Source organism: Phyllosticta capitalensis (assembly GCF_038381095.1).
Source record: "Phyllosticta capitalensis strain CBS 128856 chromosome Unknown BKA78scaffold_8, whole genome shotgun sequence".
NCBI classification, from domain to species: domain Eukaryota; kingdom Fungi; phylum Ascomycota; class Dothideomycetes; order Botryosphaeriales; family Phyllostictaceae; genus Phyllosticta; species Phyllosticta capitalensis.
This window is the reverse complement of record NW_027117446.1, coordinates 607,091-627,771: the sequence shown is the minus strand read 5'-3', so window position 1 is coordinate 627,771 and position 20,681 is coordinate 607,091. Positions and strand designations below refer to the sequence as shown.

Here is a 20,681-nt window from a genome sequence, read left to right as displayed (position 1 = left end):
GCGACGCACGAAACAGGACCCGATGGATGACGAGTATAATGTAGAGGGAGTAGTAGTTCAAGCGACCAGCAGCTCACCGACTTGGAGATGCAGCTAACATTTCCCAGATATGCACCCAGCATTGAGGTCATCTGGCGTGCGTCCGTCGAGCAACACAACCCAGTTCCTTATGCAGCCTTGGATGCAACCTTGGGCCCGCCAATCGCCGACGCCTACACCCCTGCCACCACGCCGCCATTTCATTGGTGCATTGCTCTACTTTTTTTTCTACCTCTAGGTATTCGTACTCGGCCTTTCCGACCTCTATTCAAGCTTCCACAATTGTCCCCGTCTACCGTCCTTGACGCCTTGCATCTCCCAGTGCATCTCAATGCCGAGACCTCTCGCGTTTACCCCGGCCTTCTTGTACGCCACCGTCCCCTGAATCTTCTGGCCCTTCTTCAGCGCCCCGTCGCTGCCGTCGCGGTTCACCAACAACAAGGCCGATTCCCAATGGGTGGGCGTGCCGCCTGGGCCCGTCGTAAAGGCATTTCCGGGACCGCTCCACGTCTCGGCCCGCGCGTCTGCGGGTAGCTTCGCGTCCCTGGAGGTCAGGAAAAACGTGTCGAACCAGATGCACCAGCCGTCCAGGGCGTCAATGTCTCTGCTTAGCTCGACGGAGAAGTCTTTGGTGAATTCGAGCTCTTGCGTGGTGATGGTGTGGAGGGGAAGTTCGAGGAAGAGGGACGAGTCGGCGGCTAGGTTCACCATTAGATTGTAGCTAGGAGAGAGTGTGATTCAGACTTACCCATGTTGTCTGGCACCAAGCTCCTCACCCTCACGTCGTCCCTGATCTTGTCCATCATGGCGCTCATGTCAAAGCCATACACATCGCGCCAAAAGTCAATGTGCTCCGCAACATAGTCGTCGTCGGAAAACGGCGCAATGCGCAGCGTGCAATGGCTCGGCACCATCAGCCCATCATTCTTCAAGTAGCGGTCCCGGGCCCACACCACGCTGTCAAACATGGCTTCAAACAGGAGTCCGTATCCCATCCACTCGGACACGATGATGTCGACCTTGTCAACCGGCAGAGTGACCTCCTCAATCTTGCCGCGCAGGCACGAAATCTGGTCCGAGAAACCATTGGCGTGGACATTGAGAATCGCCTTTTCAATCATGTTGGAATTGTCGACGGCAATGACGTGCGCAGCGCCCGCCTTGGCCGCAAACATGGAGAGGATGCCCGTCCCGCAGCCGACGTCGAGAACCGTCTTGCCGGCAAACAGGTGCTTGTTATCGTAGATGAAGTCGCGGTACGCGTCCGTGCGCACGCTGTCCTTGAGCATCGTCTCGTGGATGTCGTTGTACGAGTACGAATCAAAGTAGCCCTGCTCGACACCCTTCTGCTCCTTGTCCTCGCTCTTTTGGTTGCTGCTCGCTGTCGAGGGGCCGGCCGCCGCCGTGCCGTTGGGCCCATCTTTTTCGGCCCACCGCTCCTCCAGCGTCCGCGAAACGGCCTCGCGGTAGTCGGAAAAGTTGGCCTTGAGCGCTGCCAGTTCCTCTTCGAGCTGCTTGACGCGCTGGTCGTCCTGCGGCTCGGCGATGTCGGCGTCTTGCTCGTCGGCAAGTTCGTCGACAAGGAACAGCAATGCGTCGTCTTCGAGGACTGGTTGCAGGTACTTGTCATCTGCAAAGGCATCCGCCGACGAGAGGTCCGGCTTGCTGTTTCCAGCGCGGACCTGGCTGCGAATGTAGTTTACAAGCTTGATGCGCCCATAGAAATCGAGGCCTGTATCCAGTCAGCATGTCTGGTCAAAATGAACCTGCCATATTCCAATTCCAAGCTCTTCACCAAATCGGGTAAATCGACTCACCAAATCCTGTCACAACGCTCTCCAAATCGACGCCCCTCTCTTTCTTGGTCTGCTCCACCAGCTCCCTCACGCTCCCAAAGCGCACGCTCTCATCCCACAGCCCCGTGACCTGCACATCTTCGACATCAGCTTCCGGCTCCACGTCCTCCCAGCCTTCGTCGTTGCGCAGGTCGAGCGGGTCTCCCTCGCTGCCAGACTCTGAAGACGAGTCTGAGTGAGGTGCAGCAGCAGCTGGTGGCGGAGGAGGAGGAGGCATTTCGACGACTCTTCCAAGGGGCGTTTCGATTATTCTCTCAAGGTGCAGTTGCCCTCGAGCTACCTTTCAGAATTTTCAAAAGCGAACGAAAGCTTAACAAGGAGTGCGTGTTGTTGTGGGGTACATTTGCTCGTTCGACGGGGTGTGAAATATCTGGAGGTGACGCCGCGCTAGCCGTTTCGGGTTAGGCGCAGGGCGATTTTTGCCCGGGGGAGGTAGCACAACGGCGCTTCTCTCGCCTCGCTACCAGTCTTTCACAATCATACAGGTCATTGATGGGCACAATGGGAACGTCGCCACGAGTTCAGCAGAACGGCGATCCTTTTCCTTGACAGAACACAGAGTGAGGGTGAGAAACGCGTGACTTTTCAAACTCGATCTCACATCACTTTCTACACGGAGCTTTTTCCAACACCATAGGCGGGTGCCCTCGGCCGCTACAGTACGAGGAAGAATCAGGTAGGTCTAGGTAGCCAACCCAGAGTAACGACGTGGTGCCAGCGATTTCGCCTTCTTTACGTAGATACTGGTAGACAAGAACAAGAAAAAACGCTCATTCATGGAAATGCGCAAATGCTCGGAATATGCCATGCGCGCAGTGCCATCATGCCGCTCCCTCTCAAATCATCTGCGTCCATAAGCCCAGTCTGTCTGTTTTGCACATCGGACGTGATGACCGGGAAAAAACAGCTCCCACAAGATTAAATTTTGACATTGCGCGCTCAAAAGGGACGTAGCAGATTGTCGTCGCTGGAGTAAAGGTGGTGGTGGTACAGTGACTGCGCTTGATGGAGAGCGATGCTCGAAACAAAATCGCTGACGAAAAAAACACACAAAGTTCGGTTCGCTGCTGCTGCTGCTGCTGCTGCTATGGATGCCTTCCTTTCAATGCTATGCATCCCATTCCCATGCTGTACATGAATTTGGCATGCCATGCTTTCAATCATTCTTTTCGCGCCAGATATGGACCAGAAGAAATGGAAGAGGAAGAAAAGACGAGAACAGAAAAAAAAAAAAAATCAAAAAAATCAACACCTGACACCGCACCCGTGTGAATCTTCTGTCGTTACAGTGTACAAGAGAGGGAAAGAAGAGGAGTAAGGAGATGGAGAGGGAGATGTATGATGGAGAGAGATGATGAAAAACGTGGTAAATGGGAAGAGAGAAAAAACAAGGGAAAAAGAGGCCGTACATCCGTCCATGCGTCGCACAACACACAATACTTACACTTTTTACTTTGTACAACCAGGAGCAAAAGCAGGTCGTGCACATCACTTCGTCTCCACGGCCGTACTCGCGGTCCGCTTCCCCCAGAACCAACCGCCGCCTCCCGACGTGCTCGTCGTCGAATGCGAGCTCCCCGGCTTCTTATCCGACTTGCCCGTCTTGACCGGCTCGAGCTCCTTGGGCGTGCCGGGCATGGAAGACATGGCTGCGGATGCCGCTGCTTGTGCTTGCGCAGCGGCAGCCTCGGCCGCGGCCTTTTCCTGCGCCTCCTTGGCCTTTGCGAGCTCCTTGCGCATGCCGTCGCAACGGGCCTTGAGCTCTTCCAGCTCTTGCTTGGCAAGAGCCTCGGACGTCTTGGCCGAGACGAGGTCGGCTAGAAGCGAGTCTTCGGCGGGTAGAGGATGGTGCTCGGTGGGAGTGAGCACGGCATGAGCAGACACGGTGCTGGCTCGCTTGTCAAAGTAAGATGCACCGCTGCCGTGGGGCGAGGAGGAGCGGTTTGAACGGGGAGCGGATGTGGGGGAGCTAAAGGTGTTGACGCGGGCGAGCATGGGACCGCCACGCATGCTGTTGCGGGTTGACCCTCCAGAGGTGCTGCGGCCAAGCTTGAGTTCGCGGAGTCCCTTGTTTGGAGAATCGGTGGTGTTGCTACGGGTCAGGGTGGGCACCTCGGGTGCCGTCTCTGCAGCAGGCCATGTGTTGGATTTGGCAACCTTGGCCTGCTGTTGCTTGAGGTCCTGGATACTCCTTTCAAGGCGCTGCTTATCCACGTGCGAATCTTGCAGGCGGCGGCGTGCCTCGTTGAGCTCGTTGCGCAGGCGGTCAGTTTCGGTCTCTGAATCCAGCAATTGGCGCGACAGAGACTGCGAACGGCTACTTTCGAGCTGCAATTGCTCCTTGGTTCGTGCCAAGGAGTCACGCAGATATTGCTTCGTCTCGAATACGGAAGAGTTGCGGTGATGATGCGCCTTTTTAGGGAAGCGTTCTTCAACAACTTTCATAAGCTCGTCCATACTTTGCGGGGCGCTCAAAAGCGGCGTTGAGAGTCGCTTGTTTGCCGTGGCTCCATTTGCATTGACGGGAAGCGTGAGACGCCGATCTGCCTTGGACGACGGCGGTCTCAAAGAGTCACTGCTCTGGTCAATGTTGACACGGTCAACGAGAGAACGGATGATGCGGTGATCCTCGCGGCGCTCCTCGCGCTCACGCTGCAGTTGAGCATTGAGGTTGGTCTGCTCGCGCTGCATCTCGCTCAGCGCCGTCAAAAGATCCTCAATCTGACTGTGGAAATCGCGGTCCTTGGCTGAAATGGTGAGACGGTTTGGGTCCATCTTGAGCGATTTGACCGACGCATTGTCTGCCGAAGATTCGCGTGAGCGAGATGTCATTTCTGTCAGTGCCGTGGCTGTGCTGGCATGGCTTCTACCTGTGCTGTCTGACGAAGCCTCGACCGAGTTGAGAGTCGAGGCAATGCTCTGCTTCGAGGTCGTCCGTTTCATGAAGCTGGCAGGACGAGACTGCTTGTCAGAACTCGGAGGAGTAAGAGTAGCCCTCTTGTCGGGACCCCAGATCCGCCCAAGGAACCGTTGTGCGGCGCTCTGTACTTCTGGGAGGAAACGGCTCTTGGCGACAGTCTCGTCGTCGCCCTGTGACTCTCTGAAGCCAGCTTCAAGGCTTTGAAGACTCTCGCGGGTAACGACGCCTGTGAAGCTGCAAAAGTCGTTGACAAGGTCGTCAGCCGATTGCGCATTGCAGCCGTACGGATCCCACAGTGCGCGGGAAAGTAATAGTTGAATGACATCCTCAAACTCGGCCAATGCAAGGAGGCGACTCTCATTCTTGGTCATGATGGCGAGGGCGACACGCATCAACGTTTCGGATGCACCTTCGGCGAAGATGACGTCGTAAATGCGGAAAAGCATGGGCAGCGGACACGTGACTGCGAAGAAAGATAGGAACCATTGCGAAAGATAGGCGGCATGAATCTGCATGCCGTCGAGGTGCTCTGCGAGCTGCGGAAGGTGTTGGTGGAGCAGCCGCTGGAATTGGTAAATGCGGAGATGGAGGCCTGAAAGATCGGGCAAGAAGCAGGACCGCAAATCGTAGTCGTCCATCAACCTAGACGGTCAGATTGATCTCGTGGTCTTGAGCGTCCGACTTACCTGACGAGCACGCAAAACGCCTCCTTGTCGCCCATTTGCATGAGCAACGGGCCGACGAGAAATCCCAGGCCCTGACAGTAGCCAATCTTTTCATCATACAAGCTGAAGCACTTGAGCACCCTCGCCAGCATCTTTTGACCCTCGCCCTCTGCGTCTCTAAACATTTCAACGCCCGGGAAGCTTCTCCCGATGTCTTTGCCGATCATATTCTCATAGGGGCTCGATTCTTTGCACAGACGCTCGTACTGCTCCTCGAGCTGGCGGTCTCGCGCACCCGCCATGCTCACCCATGTCACACCACGCAGCGGAGCAGGAATTCCAGAACGAATCTTGTTGGTGGTCAAGGTCGGGAGGCGCTGAGCAGTGCCGTGGTAGTCGCGGACCAGGGCAGCCCAAAAGTCGAGCTCGGTCATGGGAGGTGGTGACGGGAGCAGAGAATATCGGACTTGCTGGGCGTTTTGGTTTTCAACCATCTTCTTAATCTGGCTGATGGACGGCGGCCGGGACTGGCTGCGTGCGCGTGGCTTGAGGCCTGACTTGGGATCCGTGGCTATGGCCTGGTTGGCCTGCTCGAGTCTTTCCAGCAACAGGGCGGTGCTCTGATATGGTCAGCATGGTCGACTAGAGAGAATGAGGACGAAACCAACCTCGTCGGCGCCTCCATTCTGCTCAACCTCGCCCTCCTTCTTGTCGAGAGTGTCCCAATCGACCTTTTCGTCCGTGTCGAGTGACTCGATGGTGCTTCTTCTGGACATGGCCTTTGTAATGATTGTGGTGGGTCTTCTCTTTCGGGGGAAGCAGTCGTTGTCGGCGGGCGCGAGGGCGGCATCCAAGCTCTGGTCGCCCCTAGAGAATTTGGAGAGCGGGGCGGTAGTGGTGTCGGAGTCGTCGTCGGCAGAGAGGTAGGACTGGTCGGTGGGCGACAGGGGCACGGTTACCATTGAATCGGCAGAGCTGTCGACGTGCCTGTGGTGGGAGGGGAGGATGGACGACTCGAGGGCTGCGAGCGCCATGATGTGATCAGAGGTCCTACCGTCGCTCGGGTGGCACGGTAGGAGGGGAGAGACTGGGTCGGATCAGAGGAGAGAAGAGGGATGAAGAATGATCAACAATGTACGGAGCGGGCATAAAGCAGAGGCCGGCTGGGGCTTTGAAGCGGTGACGGTGAGTAGAGTTTCAGGCAATTGGGTGGGGCGGTAGGCAGAGGCACGGAAAGCGAGCGAGTAGCGTTCACCTACCTGGCGACAGGGCTGCAGGAGGCATTGGGGAGGCAGCGAGTAGAATCACATTATCGACGGGCGCTATGGGGTGGGTTTTGCGTTCAGGAGAAGAGACGGTGGAGGATTGGTGGTGGGAGCTTTGGACTTGATCACGAGCAGGGATCGCCTGGGGGTAGGCATGCACCAGCGTGGGCCACACGCGCCGGAGAGCGTGTCGACCACTGACGTCTCTTTCTCTCCTATATTCTGTCTGAATCTCTGATTGCTGCCATGTTCACAGCGCGTGTTGTTTTCCTGTTCTTTTTCCCCGTCGTCTTTTTTTTTTTTTTTTTTATTAACATGCATGGATCGAGGTACATGTGTGCAGTTCCTTCCTTCCCGGCCCGCGCCATGCCTCTGTCCCACGACAACCCAAGCGAGGCGCGCGTGTCTGGGTAGTGCGTGCCTGCGAGAACACCTCCACTCATCGTCTGTCTCCCTCCCTACACATTATAATCTCATCTCCGTCCACCCTGCACGTCGCAACAGACGTCACCACCTCATCTGCATCTGCCGTGCTGGTGCTGCATTCCGCACCCCCGCTCTCGCCCTTGGCCGCCACCGTCTAGCTCTGGCTCCTTCACCACCGCTCTGCTACATTTCACGACGCATCCCCGTCCGAATGACGATCTGCCCGTCTCACCTCTTCGGCACCCTCTTGCGCGACTTGGCATGACGTCCGCTGGCCGTTGGATTCCTCGGTTCGGTGCCTCGGTCAAGACTCTGCCCGTCACGATGCACACCTGAACGAGGCCTCCTGTCCACGTCTGCAGACATCGTTGGCAATTGGCATATCAGCGCCGATCGCAAAGTCCCCCCGAGTCGTGGTTTATCGATTTCCTGATTGGGCCGAGTCGGTAGCTTCCAATCTTGTTCTCGAAGCCAAGGCGTCCCTCTAGACCCCGGATTCGTCCCTCGCCAAGTCGACGCCACACCCCACCCATGCAGGCACACGACTGGTGCAGCTTGGGGTCGACAACTGATGAGCCGCAGACAACAGACGTCTCCTATGTACTAACACTCTCGTTGCAGTGCCTCTACCCTCTGAACTTGTCATATCCGCTTGCCTTGCATCCTCTGCTCGTCTCGGCCTGGCCATTGGCGCATTCCCCGTCTCAGCTTCTGCTCCCGCATGTCAGACAGTCGAATTCGCGCTTTGGCATTCGATAATGCAGAGCACCGATTTGAGCCAAGTCGTTCAATTAACCATCTCACGTCAAGCCAACTTCCTAGCACCAGGTACCTTATCCGTGTTGCTCGTTCAGGGTCCAGGGTCCTCGTATGCTTACTCATCTTGGCTAGCGCCTGGCACCACGATTTCGGCAGACTCATGGTATGTACTGTAGCATCAAGAGATCCTTAGAATCGGTCTTTATGGATCTTTATGGCTTGAAGAGGGAGAAAGAGCCCCAAAAAATCACTCACAAGGTGAGACATTAGAGCCACGACGCAGAAAGTCTCAACGATAGTGACTAGGCCATTGACTACGGCGATGAAGCAGAACATTTTATCGTAATTCATTTGCGGTAAAGTACTGGAGCTTCACGCTCGTCTCTTGAACGGACAGGTTCTTGGCAACAGATTTCCATCCCCAAGTCAAGCTCAACGGCTGGCCAACTCCATCGAGTCCACTCTTTGGATTCACGTCCACAATCCCGTGACTTAGTAGGCACCTTCAGGTTTGTAGACACAAGAGACAGCCATGACAAGGCAAAGGAAAGAGCTTGGAGAGCAGCGGTTCACGTGCTGATGTTTGATGCCTGGAGATGACCGGAGCTCTCGCACCGTATGGTTCGTCCAGCAACCCTCGATTTTGTTTCCAAGGCGGTTCAAGAAAGCACAATGATCGCTCACGTGGCCAAGAAGATGCATAGAAAATGGAGAAAGGAACGAGAGGCAAGAAGTAGTAACATAACAGTGTTCACCTTTGATTTTTCACCCGTGCTATCATCTTTCAATTGAATTGTGCGCAGGCCATATAAAGACGCTGCGGCTGCGCCGGACGAGGCAAAACAGAAGAAGCTCTTGTGACAATCAGGAATCTCCAATTTCATTCTTTAGACGGGCTCAGAAAATCATGGCAATGATGTAAGATGCGAAACCAATACAGTCTTCCCTCGCCGATGACGACGAGAAGTCGAGTTACGGACTGCGCAGGATATCCACCTCTGGACTTCCAAGGCATCACGCCCCCGGACACTTGAGGCAAGTCCACCTTCCACATACACAGAAACTGCACATGACTGACCATCTCCAAAGCCCAACAGCAACCGCACTACCAACCAACCAACATCTACATGCGCCCGACTCCACTGCTTGTCGCTGCAGCTCTGAAGCAAACATCTCGACAAACGCTCCATTCAATCCCGACAACACCCATTGCACGCAAACTGCAGCAATCATGGACAATGCCAACGACAACCCCAGCCAACGAAAGTCCTTCGCCGTCCTGCACTACCGTCCTTCTGAGCGCAAGTTCACCTCGTCGCCATCAGCGCCGCCGCAGCAGCAGCAGAGCCAACACCGCCTCGAGGACGAAACGGCGCGCTTACAGCGCTCGGATGCCCCCAGCGTCAGCAGCTTTAAATTGTCAAGTCCCATGATGCTACCAAAACGGAAGATTTCCAACATGATCAATCTCCAAACCAGCAGTCCCACACCACACAGCCGCTCCCCTTCGCCTCCTCCGTCTTCGCCTCCGCTGTCACCGGTACCGTCGCTATCTCAACAATCAACCATGGACGACCTCGATACCGAAGATGAGGATCCAATTTCTCCAGGTCTCTCTCCGCTCGCGCAGCACATCGGCAGGGTCGCACGACCGCTGCTCTGCGAGCTCGCGGCCGCCGCGATTGAGCAAGATGGCGCTCGCCTGCAGGCACTGGGAGACGTTGAGCGTCGAATTCACTTGGTCGAGCTGAACCGCCGCACGACGCGCGCCGCGCTCGAAAAGGTGGTGCTGGAGTGGGCGCGCGAGTTGACGGAAAGCGGAGGCGCCAAGGGCGAGTTTGTCGAGGTGTGCAGAGCCGCTGAGGAGTTTCAGCAGTTCAAGTTTGCGAGGTTGGCGTTTGTCGAGGCGAGGATAAGGGGAGGTATGTCTTGATTGCGCTCGACTGAGGACCTGTTTGCTGGGTTGGCTTGATATAGGCGGTACTAACTTTGTGTAGAGGTGGTAGATACATCCGACGACGATGAAGATGAAGACACTGAGGATGAGGACGGATCTGAAGACGACGGACCTGAGGACGACCAAGACGGTGGATCAGATTCCTTTCCCCCATCCGACCCAGACGACGACCTGAACGACGCGGACGATTCCAACTCTGACCACGAGAGCGAAATCACCCCCCTACGACCACCTCCCCGTCGCGTCCCCTACCGCAAAAGCTTCACGACAACCACTCGCACGCAACCCGCCGAGCTCACACACTTCTCGCCAAACGTCTACGCCGACACATCAATCCCCTCCCACCTCGCCTACTTCGTGCAAGGCCGCTACCAACACCTCACAGTCCCGCAGCCACCAACCGCCTTCTCCAACTACAACTCCACCTCGACCACCAACTCGTCCAGCGCCATCCCTCCCGAGACGCCCGCCATCACCACCCAGATCATCGACCAAGCCGCGCGCTTCCCGCTGCGCATCCCCAACCGCCACACCGGCGCCGTCGACGCGTTGGACTTGCCGCCCGAGCTGGCGGCCGCGCAGGACTGGGAGTCGAGGTTCTGGGTTTGCAGGCTCAATGACTGGCATGCGGCGCAGCTGCATCAGCGCAAGCTCCAGCCGGCCAAGCATGTGCGGCACAAGTGGAACCGCAACGAGAAGGAGTGGTTGAGGGGGTGGGTTCAGCGGAGAGATACTGCAGCTGGTGCCACTGTCGCTGCCACCGCTGCAGCAGCGGCTTCCGCAAACGGGGCCGACGCACCCGGTGGACAAGACAAGAGGAAGGAAGTGGTAGACGAAGACGTGGACGCGGCGTTGGCGCGCGAGTGGAACGCACACGCCGTCACACCTGACGGCTGGCGCAAAGGGCTGAGGAGAAGAGACGGCCCCATCCTACGCGAAGCGAGGAAGAATCTGTGAAAGACTGCCATGCCAAGTAGGAACAGCGGTGCAGTTGGACCCGCTTGTCGGGTTGCGGGTCTGGTGGGTTGGTTGTGGTGGCTCCGAGGTTGCTCAGGGGTAGGCAGGCAGGGGTAGGTGGTGGCTGCATGCGGACGGCCACGACGAGGTTTGTCTGTGGTTCGGTGGCCTATTTGACAGTATGTATTTGAGGAAGTTGGAAAGAGAGCAATTGCGATGAATAGAGAATACCTAGACATGTAGCCATACTGAAATCCAGTTTCCGGCCACTCAGTCGATCTGTGTGATTCGGCACCTCGACGTCCTCTTCCGAGAACATCTTCTTCAAATGATGGTGGTGGACGAGCGCTGGCAGCGGTTGGATCCAAGTGCTTTCACACGGCTGAGGCGAATGACCCAGAATCGGTCACGCGCGTCTTTCTCTCACCGTTTGCGGGCTAGGCAGCACGAGGGAGGTCCAAACTCATCTTCGCTGGTAGGTATTTAAGTCTTGCAGTTCAGGGCACGACTGATTGACTGACTTCAACAGCGCGAGAGGTGGGTGAGCTTTCTGAAGAAGGAAGAAAACGCTTTCACTCGGCTCAAGACGCGTCACGGACACATCGACTTGTTGTTTGTCTCTGCGCTGCTGCAACATTTTGTCTTGTCCGACCGATTGGGGCTCGGTCTGCTCTGGAGGTTGGCTGGCTTTGTTGTGAGGTGCGATGATGCGATGATGATGTGGAGCTACAGCCGTGGCGGAAGATGGCAGCGGAGAATGTGCCATGGTGCCGACTCAGAGGTTGGATTGGATCAACGGGAAAGGAGGCCAAGAAACAGAGGCAGTGTACGTATCCGCAACACCGGAGGAGTACACAGTGCGCGGGTATCCGAAAATTTTCAGGGCCAGCAGCAATGAGTCTCCTTCCGTCCTCTAAGCAGGGGGAGTGGCTGTAGAGAAATCGACCACGACACAAGTCCCCTTTATACATGCAGCACTTGATCTAGCCAGCACATGATATTCATTCAGCCCAACTCAACCCAGTGCTCATTCCCCTGCTCTGCTCTAGTTCCTTTCCCCTCAAATCTCTCACACAAGCCCCGAAGCTTACCTTGCCCCTCTTCATATACCATCACCAAAAACCCTCACCTCTCCAATTTCTTCCATTCCAGTTTCACTTTGCTCGCATGAGCTTCGCGAGCAAAACGCTACCACTTTCGAGCCCATCCAGGCGGGCGTTGACGTGTAATTCGGATTTCTGTTTTTTGCATCTCTCGAGCTCTTGCGACGTTTGAAGTTGTGAGATACGCGCTAAGCCCGGCACGGGGGTTGCTCTTTCTGGTTTTGGAATTGGTCGTGGCTCGGGCTTGGGTGTGTGGTAGGTAGGTAAGGTAGGTAGGTAAGGTATAAAAGGAGTGCTGCTTTGACTTGATGGATGGTCCAAATGCGCTTTCAGCCAGGTCGTCAAACTATGCAATGGAAACGACAACAATGATAACGACTGCATGGGCATTGGGGATATGAGTACTTCAATTTGCGTTCTGCTGCCTCTTTCGCATCGGCTCAAATTGACTGTCCAGTCTGCGCCTGCCTTTTTGATGGGCCGGCGCTCCTGCGTCATTACCGCGTAACAGTGATGCTGAGCCGCACGGCTCTTCAAAGACGCGAATCCACAAATTGCATTTGGGAAGAGAAAGATGCGGGCGGCGTGGTCAAGCACGCTGAGAAGGGAAAGAAGAAGCCGCAGTAGTCGCGTTGTCGCCAAAAAAGACCGCCACAGTAGGGTGTAGACGTCTTTCCTCCAGTACCTGGTAGTACCTGGTAGCCTGGAGTCGTTCGCGAAGGAACTCGAAGTCGGAGTCGCAGTGGTGGTGAAGGGAACACAGAGGTTGGTGGACGGGCTTTTATACCCGTTGGACCACAAATCTTCGGGCATGATAATCCCGTTGGCCTCTCATCACGAGATCATGGTCATTCCGGGTCCAAGCGCGAAGGTGTGGTATAAAAGAGTCTCTCCCTTCACACAACTCACACTCCAAGCCAGTCTTTCTGGGGAATCACACAGGTGCCAAAAACCTCACTTTGGTTGGTTCGCATTCTGAACACATTAAACCCTACTGTTTTCTTCTCTCTCCCTGCGGACCTCCAAGGCTACGCCTTCCGGTCCTATCGGATCTGCCCGCCTAGCTGGCTGGTGAAGAGATTGAATATTCTTGCCACATCATTGAGCGATGATGTTCGGCTCGACTGACCTTGCAAGACGGGAGTAAGCAGAAACCCGCGATCATGATGACTACCACAATCCAAGACATGCGGAAACGTCCTCGCCCGCCCCGACAAGATCGAAGGAGAGCTAACGGAGTAAGTAAGAGAGGAGACACGCGGTGAAGGCTGATAGAAGTTGAAGCTCTCTCCCCTCTCTCCTCCAGTCAAATCTTTGTGTATGTCGTCTTCTTTGAGTGACTTGATGGCGCTGCAGTTGAGTAGATAAGCGATGGGAGTGCAGATTGGGAGGTTCTTATACTCCTCGCGGCTGGTCAACGCCGCAGGCAGAAGTCACACTGTCTTCCTGTCACGAGGCCCCTGTCCAGGTCTGAGCGTAAATCTTGTGGTATAAAAGCACCACTCCTTCGACACAACTCGCACCCCAAGCCAGTCTTTCTGAGACTTTCAGCAGCGGAGGCAATTCTACCGATGATGAGGCAAGATACTGTTCTCCTCTTTGTGTCTTGCAGCTCTCCCCTTGCTCTCATTGCGTCACGGACTCACTGTTCTACCCAGCCTCACTAGGTCTCCCTGACTGGCTGGCCAGTTTGAGACCATGTTATTGACGCTCCATCATTTGATGATGAAAACGAGTCTCAATGGTCCGAAGGCACGGAAGAACGCAGCGCTTGGCAATCAAGAAGCAAGACGCCTCGGGATGCGGAGCAAACAGTTCGCCCGCACGGCTGAGAAAAGAGTATCCAAGGACAGCATCCGTGAGAGACAGAGAACACGGGCGCAGTCGATGCCTTTCGGCTTTTTTGGTCCGCCAGTGGAAACCAGCATCCATCTTCAGGAAAGACCGGCATGAGAGTAAGTCTGCAGTTGGGAAAAGGGGAGAGCGGTCCCAAGCATGGAGGAGTTATTTATGCTCGCTAGGCCAGAAAGCGCTTGCGCATGACAGGCCTGAAAGACTCCTGTCACGAGACCCTTGTCCAGATCTGAGCGCAAAGTTTGCGGTATAAAAGCCACTGACTGTTGGAATGATTCGACACTCCAAGAGCGGCTTTACCCCTCACTGCGTAGCAATGAGATACGATCGAAGCTACTCTTTTTTGGTCGGTTCCGACCGGATAGAAATCAAATCTACTGTCTTTTCTCTCTTCGTTTGCTGCTGGTACCTTGGACTCGCTTTTGGCCAGTCAAATCGGATATGGCTGACTGACTGGACAATGAAAGGTCTGCGCCACGTCGAGCTGTGATGATGATGAGATTGGCTGATCTTGGGAGATGGAAGTCAGCAGCATAGTGCAGTGGAGACGACTCAAGAAGCATCAAAACTCCCTCGCCTGCAACGAGGGGATCGCTAAAAGCAGATGGCAGCGAGAGACAAGAACCACGCAGTCCGAGCTTCTGAATCTGATTTTCCCTGGTAAATTTGGTCAAAGAACCCATCCATAACTAGAAGGACTGGAGTCGCCGCAGGATGCTCGAGAAGCTTTTATATTCGTAAAACCAATCATTGATTCCTTGCACATGATCCTCCCCCTAGCCAGCATCTCATCACGAGACTCCTTACTGGGCCCGAGCTCAAATTTGCGGTATAAAACCCCCTGCCTCCTGGAATGACTTGACGCTCCAAGTGCGCTTCCGCGATACTTAAAGTGACGAGGAACTCAGTTTACTTCTTTGGATTACGGACTGCGAGATTGAAGACTGTCTTTCCTCTTTTCCGTCCCCGCGGCTCCAAACTGCTTCTTTGCTCAGCCTTTTCGGGGCTGGCCGGCCAAGAGGCAGAATAAGTCAATGTTGCCACGATATGTCATTCAATGATGACGACGTGCCACGTTGAGTTTCAAAGGCAGCGAGTGGTCCATGTTGTAAAGTGAAGAAAGGCGAAAGAAGTAGGACAGATTCCTGCAGCACGACCAAGGAGCAAGTAACAAGTGAAAGGAGCAGGAAAGAGGGCACCGCAGTCGGTTCATTCGTCTAAGCTTCTCTCCAATTCGCAGATTGTAGTGAGTTGTCATATGGAGGAACTAGAAGCCACTGTCGAAATGGATGTAGAGTTTCCGTTGAGGAAGGGGAGGAAGTTTTGTACCTATCAACCCCATGGAACCTTGCACATGATAATCCACTGACCAGCGCCGCATCACAAGACTACTTACTCGGCCCGAGCTCAATCTTATGGTATAAAACCCCATGACCCCTGAATTGATCCGACATTCTAAGTGCGCCTGCCTTTGCGACACCTTCAACAACAGGCCTGAGAAGCGCTAACTCTTGTGCTCTTTACATCATACTGTCTTCCTTCTGTTGTCGTTTTTTGCTGCCGCGATTTGCTGCAATCACCTGACAGGCGGGTAGAAGACCCCGAATTACTTTTGTCTCATTATTGAATGATGACGTTTGTCTCGACCGAGCCTGCAGAACAGCAGTAAGCATCCCGCACTAGTGTCAACAAAAGACGGTTCAAATTGTGTGCAGATCAGGAGTTATCCTCAACCGCGCGACCAAGAGAGAGAAAGAACAAAGACGCAGTGACAGCAGCGATGACCTTTGTCCAGCAAGTGTCTGCTCGTAGTTGTTGGCGGATTCACTAGAGACTCGATTTAATTGTCGTAGACAGCACAAGCAAGGAGGAAACATGAGAAGTCATTATACTCTGCGCAGTTAACCAATGCCGCAGATAGCAGTCGCGCGGGCTGTCACACTAGCCTCTTGTCACAAGACTATTTCCCCTTCTTGCTAGGTCCGAGCTCAAGCGTGTGGTATAAAACCCCCTGCCCCCTGGACTGATCTGACACCTCAAGCGCGCCTCTGCCTTACTTTCAGCGGGACTGACAGACGCGTCCATTCTATCAAAATACTTCCTTGGCTGTTCAACGGCCTCAATACTGACTTTTCTTGCGTGTTGCGGTCCCAGATTTCTGTTGGCTGGATAGCTGCGCCGGATCTACTCAAGTGCTTGGATGGATTGACCGGGGGACAGTGGCATGATGCTGCGATGAATCATTCAGCGATGATGGCGTACCCGGATCATCCTGGAAGATGGTGGATTGTGTTGTGAATCAGGACAATTCGAGACGCACAGAGACCAGAAAATTTCCTAGACCGCGGCACAAGCAAAAGTGTATCAGGTTGGTAGCTCAAAGCGACAGAGGAAAGGACACATTCCAGTCCTCTTTTGTGATGAATCGCAGTCCAGATCCCCGAAGTCTTCATCCCTGAATGGCTAGGAGCCACTGTCGCCGTGGATGTCGAGAGCAGGAAGGAGCAAGGAGAGGGTTTTATACCTCCTCTCCTCATCTCGACCCGCTCCTTCCTTCTCACATGACGGCGGTCTGAGTGTGACGCCCACTCCGAGCCAATAAATCACGCGCCCCCTTTACTAGTCCACTTCCACCGCCTGTTCGCTCCAAGGCCGGTCCGAGCGCGAACGCAAGTCTGCGGTATAAGAGCACTGCTCCCTGCACACAATCGACGCCCCTCCAAGCAGGTCCGCTGGCTGAAAGTCATGTCAACCTCAAAAGGTATGGAGTTCAGTGCACTTTGTGTGCTGCTGGTCCGTCGTCGATCTCTTGACTGTTTCTCGCGTCCCGCGGCCCGTCGCAGTTCAAATCGCAGCGGCATCCACAGAGGATCCGACCTTGCATTCAATTCACACCAGTGAAACTTTCCAATGACTGATGATCACGAAGAATTCCATCAACATCGACAAATGGCTGAAAGCAATTCACCGTCCCGCTAGGCAGGGCGGCAGACCTCCTGTTTCCGCGCGACTGCCGGGCCCGCGGAGGCAGTCGGCGCGGCGAAGAAGAAGACAGAAGGCAGTGTCCGTGTGGGATGGCCCATTTTCCAGCAGTCCATGGGTGGAACCTTGGTCCCTTAGCAATATGCTGGCAGTCTTGCTTGAGAATGGATTTCGAGGAGATGGAGGAGGTATTTATATGTACGAAGGAGGAAAGAAGAGGAGGGATAGGGCACGTGCTGGCCACGTTCATGCCGACAGGCCAGAGCGAGTCAGTGAGCGGAGCCTGGAGTTAACGCGGCAACAAAAAGCACTTGAGACCGTCAACGAGATGGGATACCAGTCATCGCCATCATGATACACAAACACAACTGAAAGCGGTGGAAGATTCCACTTGTTTGCGCTCTGCCGACTATCTCACATTTCCATGCTCTTTGTTCTGCTCCCATAGATATACACACCTCGCGCGTATACTCAATCAATCAAGACTTAATTCTCGCTTCATCAGGTTATGAGCCTGGAGAAGATCACTCTTTGATCTTACTACCAATCTTCTGCTACCTCCGCAGCCTCATTTCCAACCAACCCACAAAGACTGCCCTCCAGCAGATCTTCACCTTTTCTGGCTGAGCGACGGCACACTGCAGGTGGCCTAGTAAAGTCTTCTTTACACACCTTTCTAGGCATTCGCCCTTCCAGGCAACCCTTCTCATTGCTCACAAGAGGCAACCGTCTTGATGGCAAATAATCCTCAAAGAGGCGACCGACCACATCGACAAACGACCCTCAAAGGCACCCATTCATCGACCTGGCACTGAGACCAAACCGACACCCAAGTCCTTCTCCAAAGGCAACTCCACCCAAGTCCTTCTCCAAAGGCACCCTATCGCCCCTTGAAAAGGCACCCCATCGCCCCTCGAAAAGGCACTCAATCAATCTCATCGCCCCTTGAAAAGGCACCTTATCATCGCCGTATCGGCACCTCATTCGCCCCTCGAAAAGGCACCTATTAATAAACGCCACTGGCACCTCATCGTCGCGCGCCACGAGCCCGACGCCTCAATCTAATCAATCCATTACTGGCATATCACCGCCAACAATCCTCCTTATTTCAACTATGTCTACTCCCAACAATACCACCACAATACGCGAGCTCTACAACGTTCCTAAGCTCAAGGCGAAGAATCCTAACCCTAAGGAGAAGAAGGAGGTCAACATGTCTCTTTGGTCTTTCACTCCTTGAATTAAGGGGGTGCACAGCAAGTTTGCTCTTCTTATTCTCAAAACACCACGCATATATTCACGATTTCCTATTTTGGCATTTTCTATGGCTTCGTCATTCGACAGATCGAGGGGTTGTGAAAGCGGTGGAAGATTCCACTTGTTTGCGCTCTGCCGACTGTCTCACATTTCCATGCTCTTTGTTCTGTTCCCATAGATATACGCGCCTCGCGCGCATACTCAATCAATCAAGACTTGATTCTCGCTTCATCAACAACAATGATCCAAGCCACATGTATTTTGCACAGCCAGCAGGCTACCAGCGGAACAAAAGTAGTCTGCGCGGGGAAGGAGAACGCAAAAGAGGACAAAGACAGTATCAAAGCCTGTTTGATGCTTTCCAACAGTGAAATAGAGGCTCTTTCCATCATTCGTTCGTCTTCAAAAGGCTGGGAACGGTGCCAAAGAGTAGAGTGCAGGAGATTGAGGAGGTATTTCTACGCGCTCGGAGGGATATGTAGGAGTAGGGGTGTGTGGCACGTGTCGGCCACGTCAATAACCACAGGGCAAGGTGAACGGGATGCACGTGGGACTAACACCCCGAGAAAAGCACAAAGTATTGTCATCAACGTGAGATACGGGTCATCAGCATCATGATGCCATGACGAGACAAGGACCAGAGAGAGAGAGAGAGAGAGAGAGAGAGAGAGAGAGACGCGGTGGTTTTGCACCGCTGGCTGGCTGCCAACCCGGCAAATGACGCAGAGCACTATGCGTGCTGCATGAGGATTCCACTCAGCATTACGAAGGACCCATGTTTTTGGGTTTCTTGTCTTTGAATCGCTTTCCCTGACAGGTCCGCACAGAACAAGAACAAAAGTCCGCGATTTGGTCCTTTAGCCACGACCTCCAAAGTACTTGGGTGACTTGGGTCAAGTCTTTGGTTGACTGACCATTTGCTGAGGATGACGGACTGTTGGGTAGAGAGAGGGGTTTTTATACGTACACCGCAGCCTGGAACACATGCTCAAGGCGAAGAGGTTGGTCACGATACCTCCCACGACGCTCGTGCACGTGGCTTCTTCCCTCGGAATCAGTAGAAAAGCTGCATCTCCTTTGGCCTACGATTGTTTGAAGCAACTTGACGCTTGAGCTTCAACAGTTCAAGAATCACCCACAGCGAAAGCGTACTGTGGCTTCTTTTCGACCACGAATGCAACAAGGTGGCGACTCCTTTCTTCCTTCGCAAACCCGACTTGTTTCTGACGTCAGCTTGGTGTTTGGTTGAACCCCTGAACAATCCAATCTACGATGGAAAATGGTGTCAAGCTCCATCACTGTGTGGTTATTGCGGCTGCCATCACCAAGCGATCGTGATGAGCAGGCTTTCTTTTGATTCTGCCATTTACAGAGCTCTCTTTTTCGGGTGCGCAGCCAGCAGACGCAAAAAAGAAAGAAAAGAACCAACAAAGTACACCTGTGCGATGTTTACTGCTGCAGTAGAACTCTCCATTCGTTGCCTAGACAGCAGTCGCTTAGGGGGATGTTGAGAGAGATCTGAGGGGAGAAAACCGAAGCTTTTATACTCGCTGCGGCCTGGTTTGCGGCGCACATGACGAGCTAGCAGCAGGAGTCACGACCGTCTGCCTCCAAGTCAAGCTCGATGGCGGGGTATAAAATCCACCAACTTTGGTCCAGTCCTCAAGATGTCAAGGCAAACGCTTTTTGCACGCCAGCTTGCTGGACTTCGAAAAGCAGAACGAACTGTGGTCTGCAAAAACTCGCTCAGACCATCAAGACTTTTGGTTTGCTGCTGGCCCGCTCTGACTGACATCAACGGGCTAGTCTTATCGCCTTCGTTGTCACTTGGAGTCATCGTGATCAAGACGAAATGGTGTTGCGCGCCAACAGGCCGGCGTGGTGATGCAGGTCTTCGTTGATGGTTGATGATGCAGTGAGCATTCGGCCACCGGTTGGACCACTTAAATTTGCCTCGACAGCAGACAGGAGAAGCCTCGGAAGAGAGAAGCTATCATCCAGCACCAAAGATCTCCCAAGTCAAATTTTCTCAAGTTTGGTTTGTGACACTGACTTGTTTATTGGCAAGATTAGAGGTTTTTATACCTGCAATAGGACTTTGAGCACATGATGAATTCGCAGACTTATTCTCCGGATTTGTCATGTGGCAAAGGGGCTTTCGGGTATAAAAAGCTACCTTGCATTCACTTACCAGCCGGAAATCCATCAAGATACTGTCTTGGCTCCGAGACAAACAAGATGTGGACTAAGATCACTTGGGCTTTTTGCGTGAGATCCCAACTCCGTGGACGACTTGTTGGTGTTGCCCTTGCGCTGAAATGTAATTCAAAGACTATCGCAAAAAAAGCGCCTGGGCGAGTCGTGGTTTTGCTTAACAGCAAGAACGACAATGCCGCGGATCTTCGTCGAGCCATGATGATGTCAGCTATCGCTTCACGAGGAAGGAGCAAGCGGCTTGTCCAACATTCCTCCGGCCTCTCAGTCCTGTCTTATTTGCTCCAAAGGACCAGAAAGCCAGCAGTCATGGATAAATTTATGAAGGTCGTTCTTCCCAGAGAACCAACTTGTTGAACAGGTTTGTTGTGAAAGTTCATGGTCAGGCAGTCGAAGAGGAAGCTCTTATACATGCGGACCAAAGCAG

The 20,681-nt window shown here is 53.9% G+C and overlaps 3 protein-coding genes across 3 annotated transcripts; all 3 read right to left on the bottom strand.

The window, feature by feature from the left end:
- Positions 1–303: 303 nt before the first annotated feature.
- Positions 304–2,112, bottom strand: BKA78DRAFT_297604 (S-adenosyl-L-methionine-dependent methyltransferase; the record flags this gene model as incomplete). The annotated part of the gene is made up of 3 exons (XM_066886792.1): positions 304–737; positions 788–1,771; positions 1,857–2,112. The coding sequence occupies 3 exons, from the start codon at positions 2,110–2,112 to the stop codon at positions 304–306; spliced, it is 1,674 nt and encodes a 557-aa protein (XP_066741782.1).
- Positions 2,113–3,275: 1,163 nt separating this feature from the next.
- On the bottom strand, positions 3,276–6,622 carry BKA78DRAFT_173446 (rab-GTPase-TBC domain-containing protein). Its single transcript, XM_066883288.1, has 3 exons — positions 6,149–6,622; positions 5,502–6,100; positions 3,276–5,457 (listed from the first exon to the last, which is right to left on the bottom strand). The coding sequence occupies exons 1-3, from the start codon at positions 6,512–6,514 to the stop codon at positions 3,384–3,386; spliced, it is 3,039 nt and encodes a 1,012-aa protein (XP_066741781.1). The 5' UTR covers positions 6,515–6,622; the 3' UTR covers positions 3,276–3,383.
- A 3,135-nt stretch (positions 6,623–9,757) lies between these two features.
- On the bottom strand, positions 9,758–10,156 carry BKA78DRAFT_320072 (uncharacterized protein). The gene is made up of 2 exons (XM_066888916.1): positions 9,928–10,156; positions 9,758–9,852 (listed from the first exon to the last, which is right to left on the bottom strand). The coding sequence occupies exons 1-2, from the start codon at positions 10,039–10,041 to the stop codon at positions 9,808–9,810; spliced, it is 159 nt and encodes a 52-aa protein (XP_066741780.1). The 5' UTR covers positions 10,042–10,156; the 3' UTR covers positions 9,758–9,807.
- Positions 10,157–20,681: the final 10,525 nt, after the last annotated feature.

What these genes read in the sequence shown, in the direction of transcription:
- BKA78DRAFT_173446 (XM_066883288.1), bottom strand. Translation starts at nt 6,514, where the DNA reads ATGGCGCTCGCAGCCCTCGAGTCGTCCATCCTCCCCTCCCACCACAGG. An exon ending in AGAATGGAGGCGCCGACGAG is followed by an intron (nt 6,101 to 6,148) that starts GTTGGTTTCGTC and finishes TGACCATATCAG; the next exon opens with AGCACCGCCCTGTTGCTGGA. An exon ending in GCGTTTTGCGTGCTCGTCAG is followed by an intron (nt 5,458 to 5,501) that starts GTAAGTCGGACG and finishes CTGACCGTCTAG; the next exon opens with GTTGATGGACGACTACGATT.
- BKA78DRAFT_320072 (XM_066888916.1), bottom strand. Translation starts at nt 10,041, where the DNA reads ATGGGGGAAAGGAATCTGATCCACCGTCTTGGTCGTCCTCAGGTCCGT. An exon ending in GTCGGATGTATCTACCACCT is followed by an intron (nt 9,853 to 9,927) that starts CTACACAAAGTT and finishes ATCAAGACATAC; the next exon opens with CTCCCCTTATCCTCGCCTCG.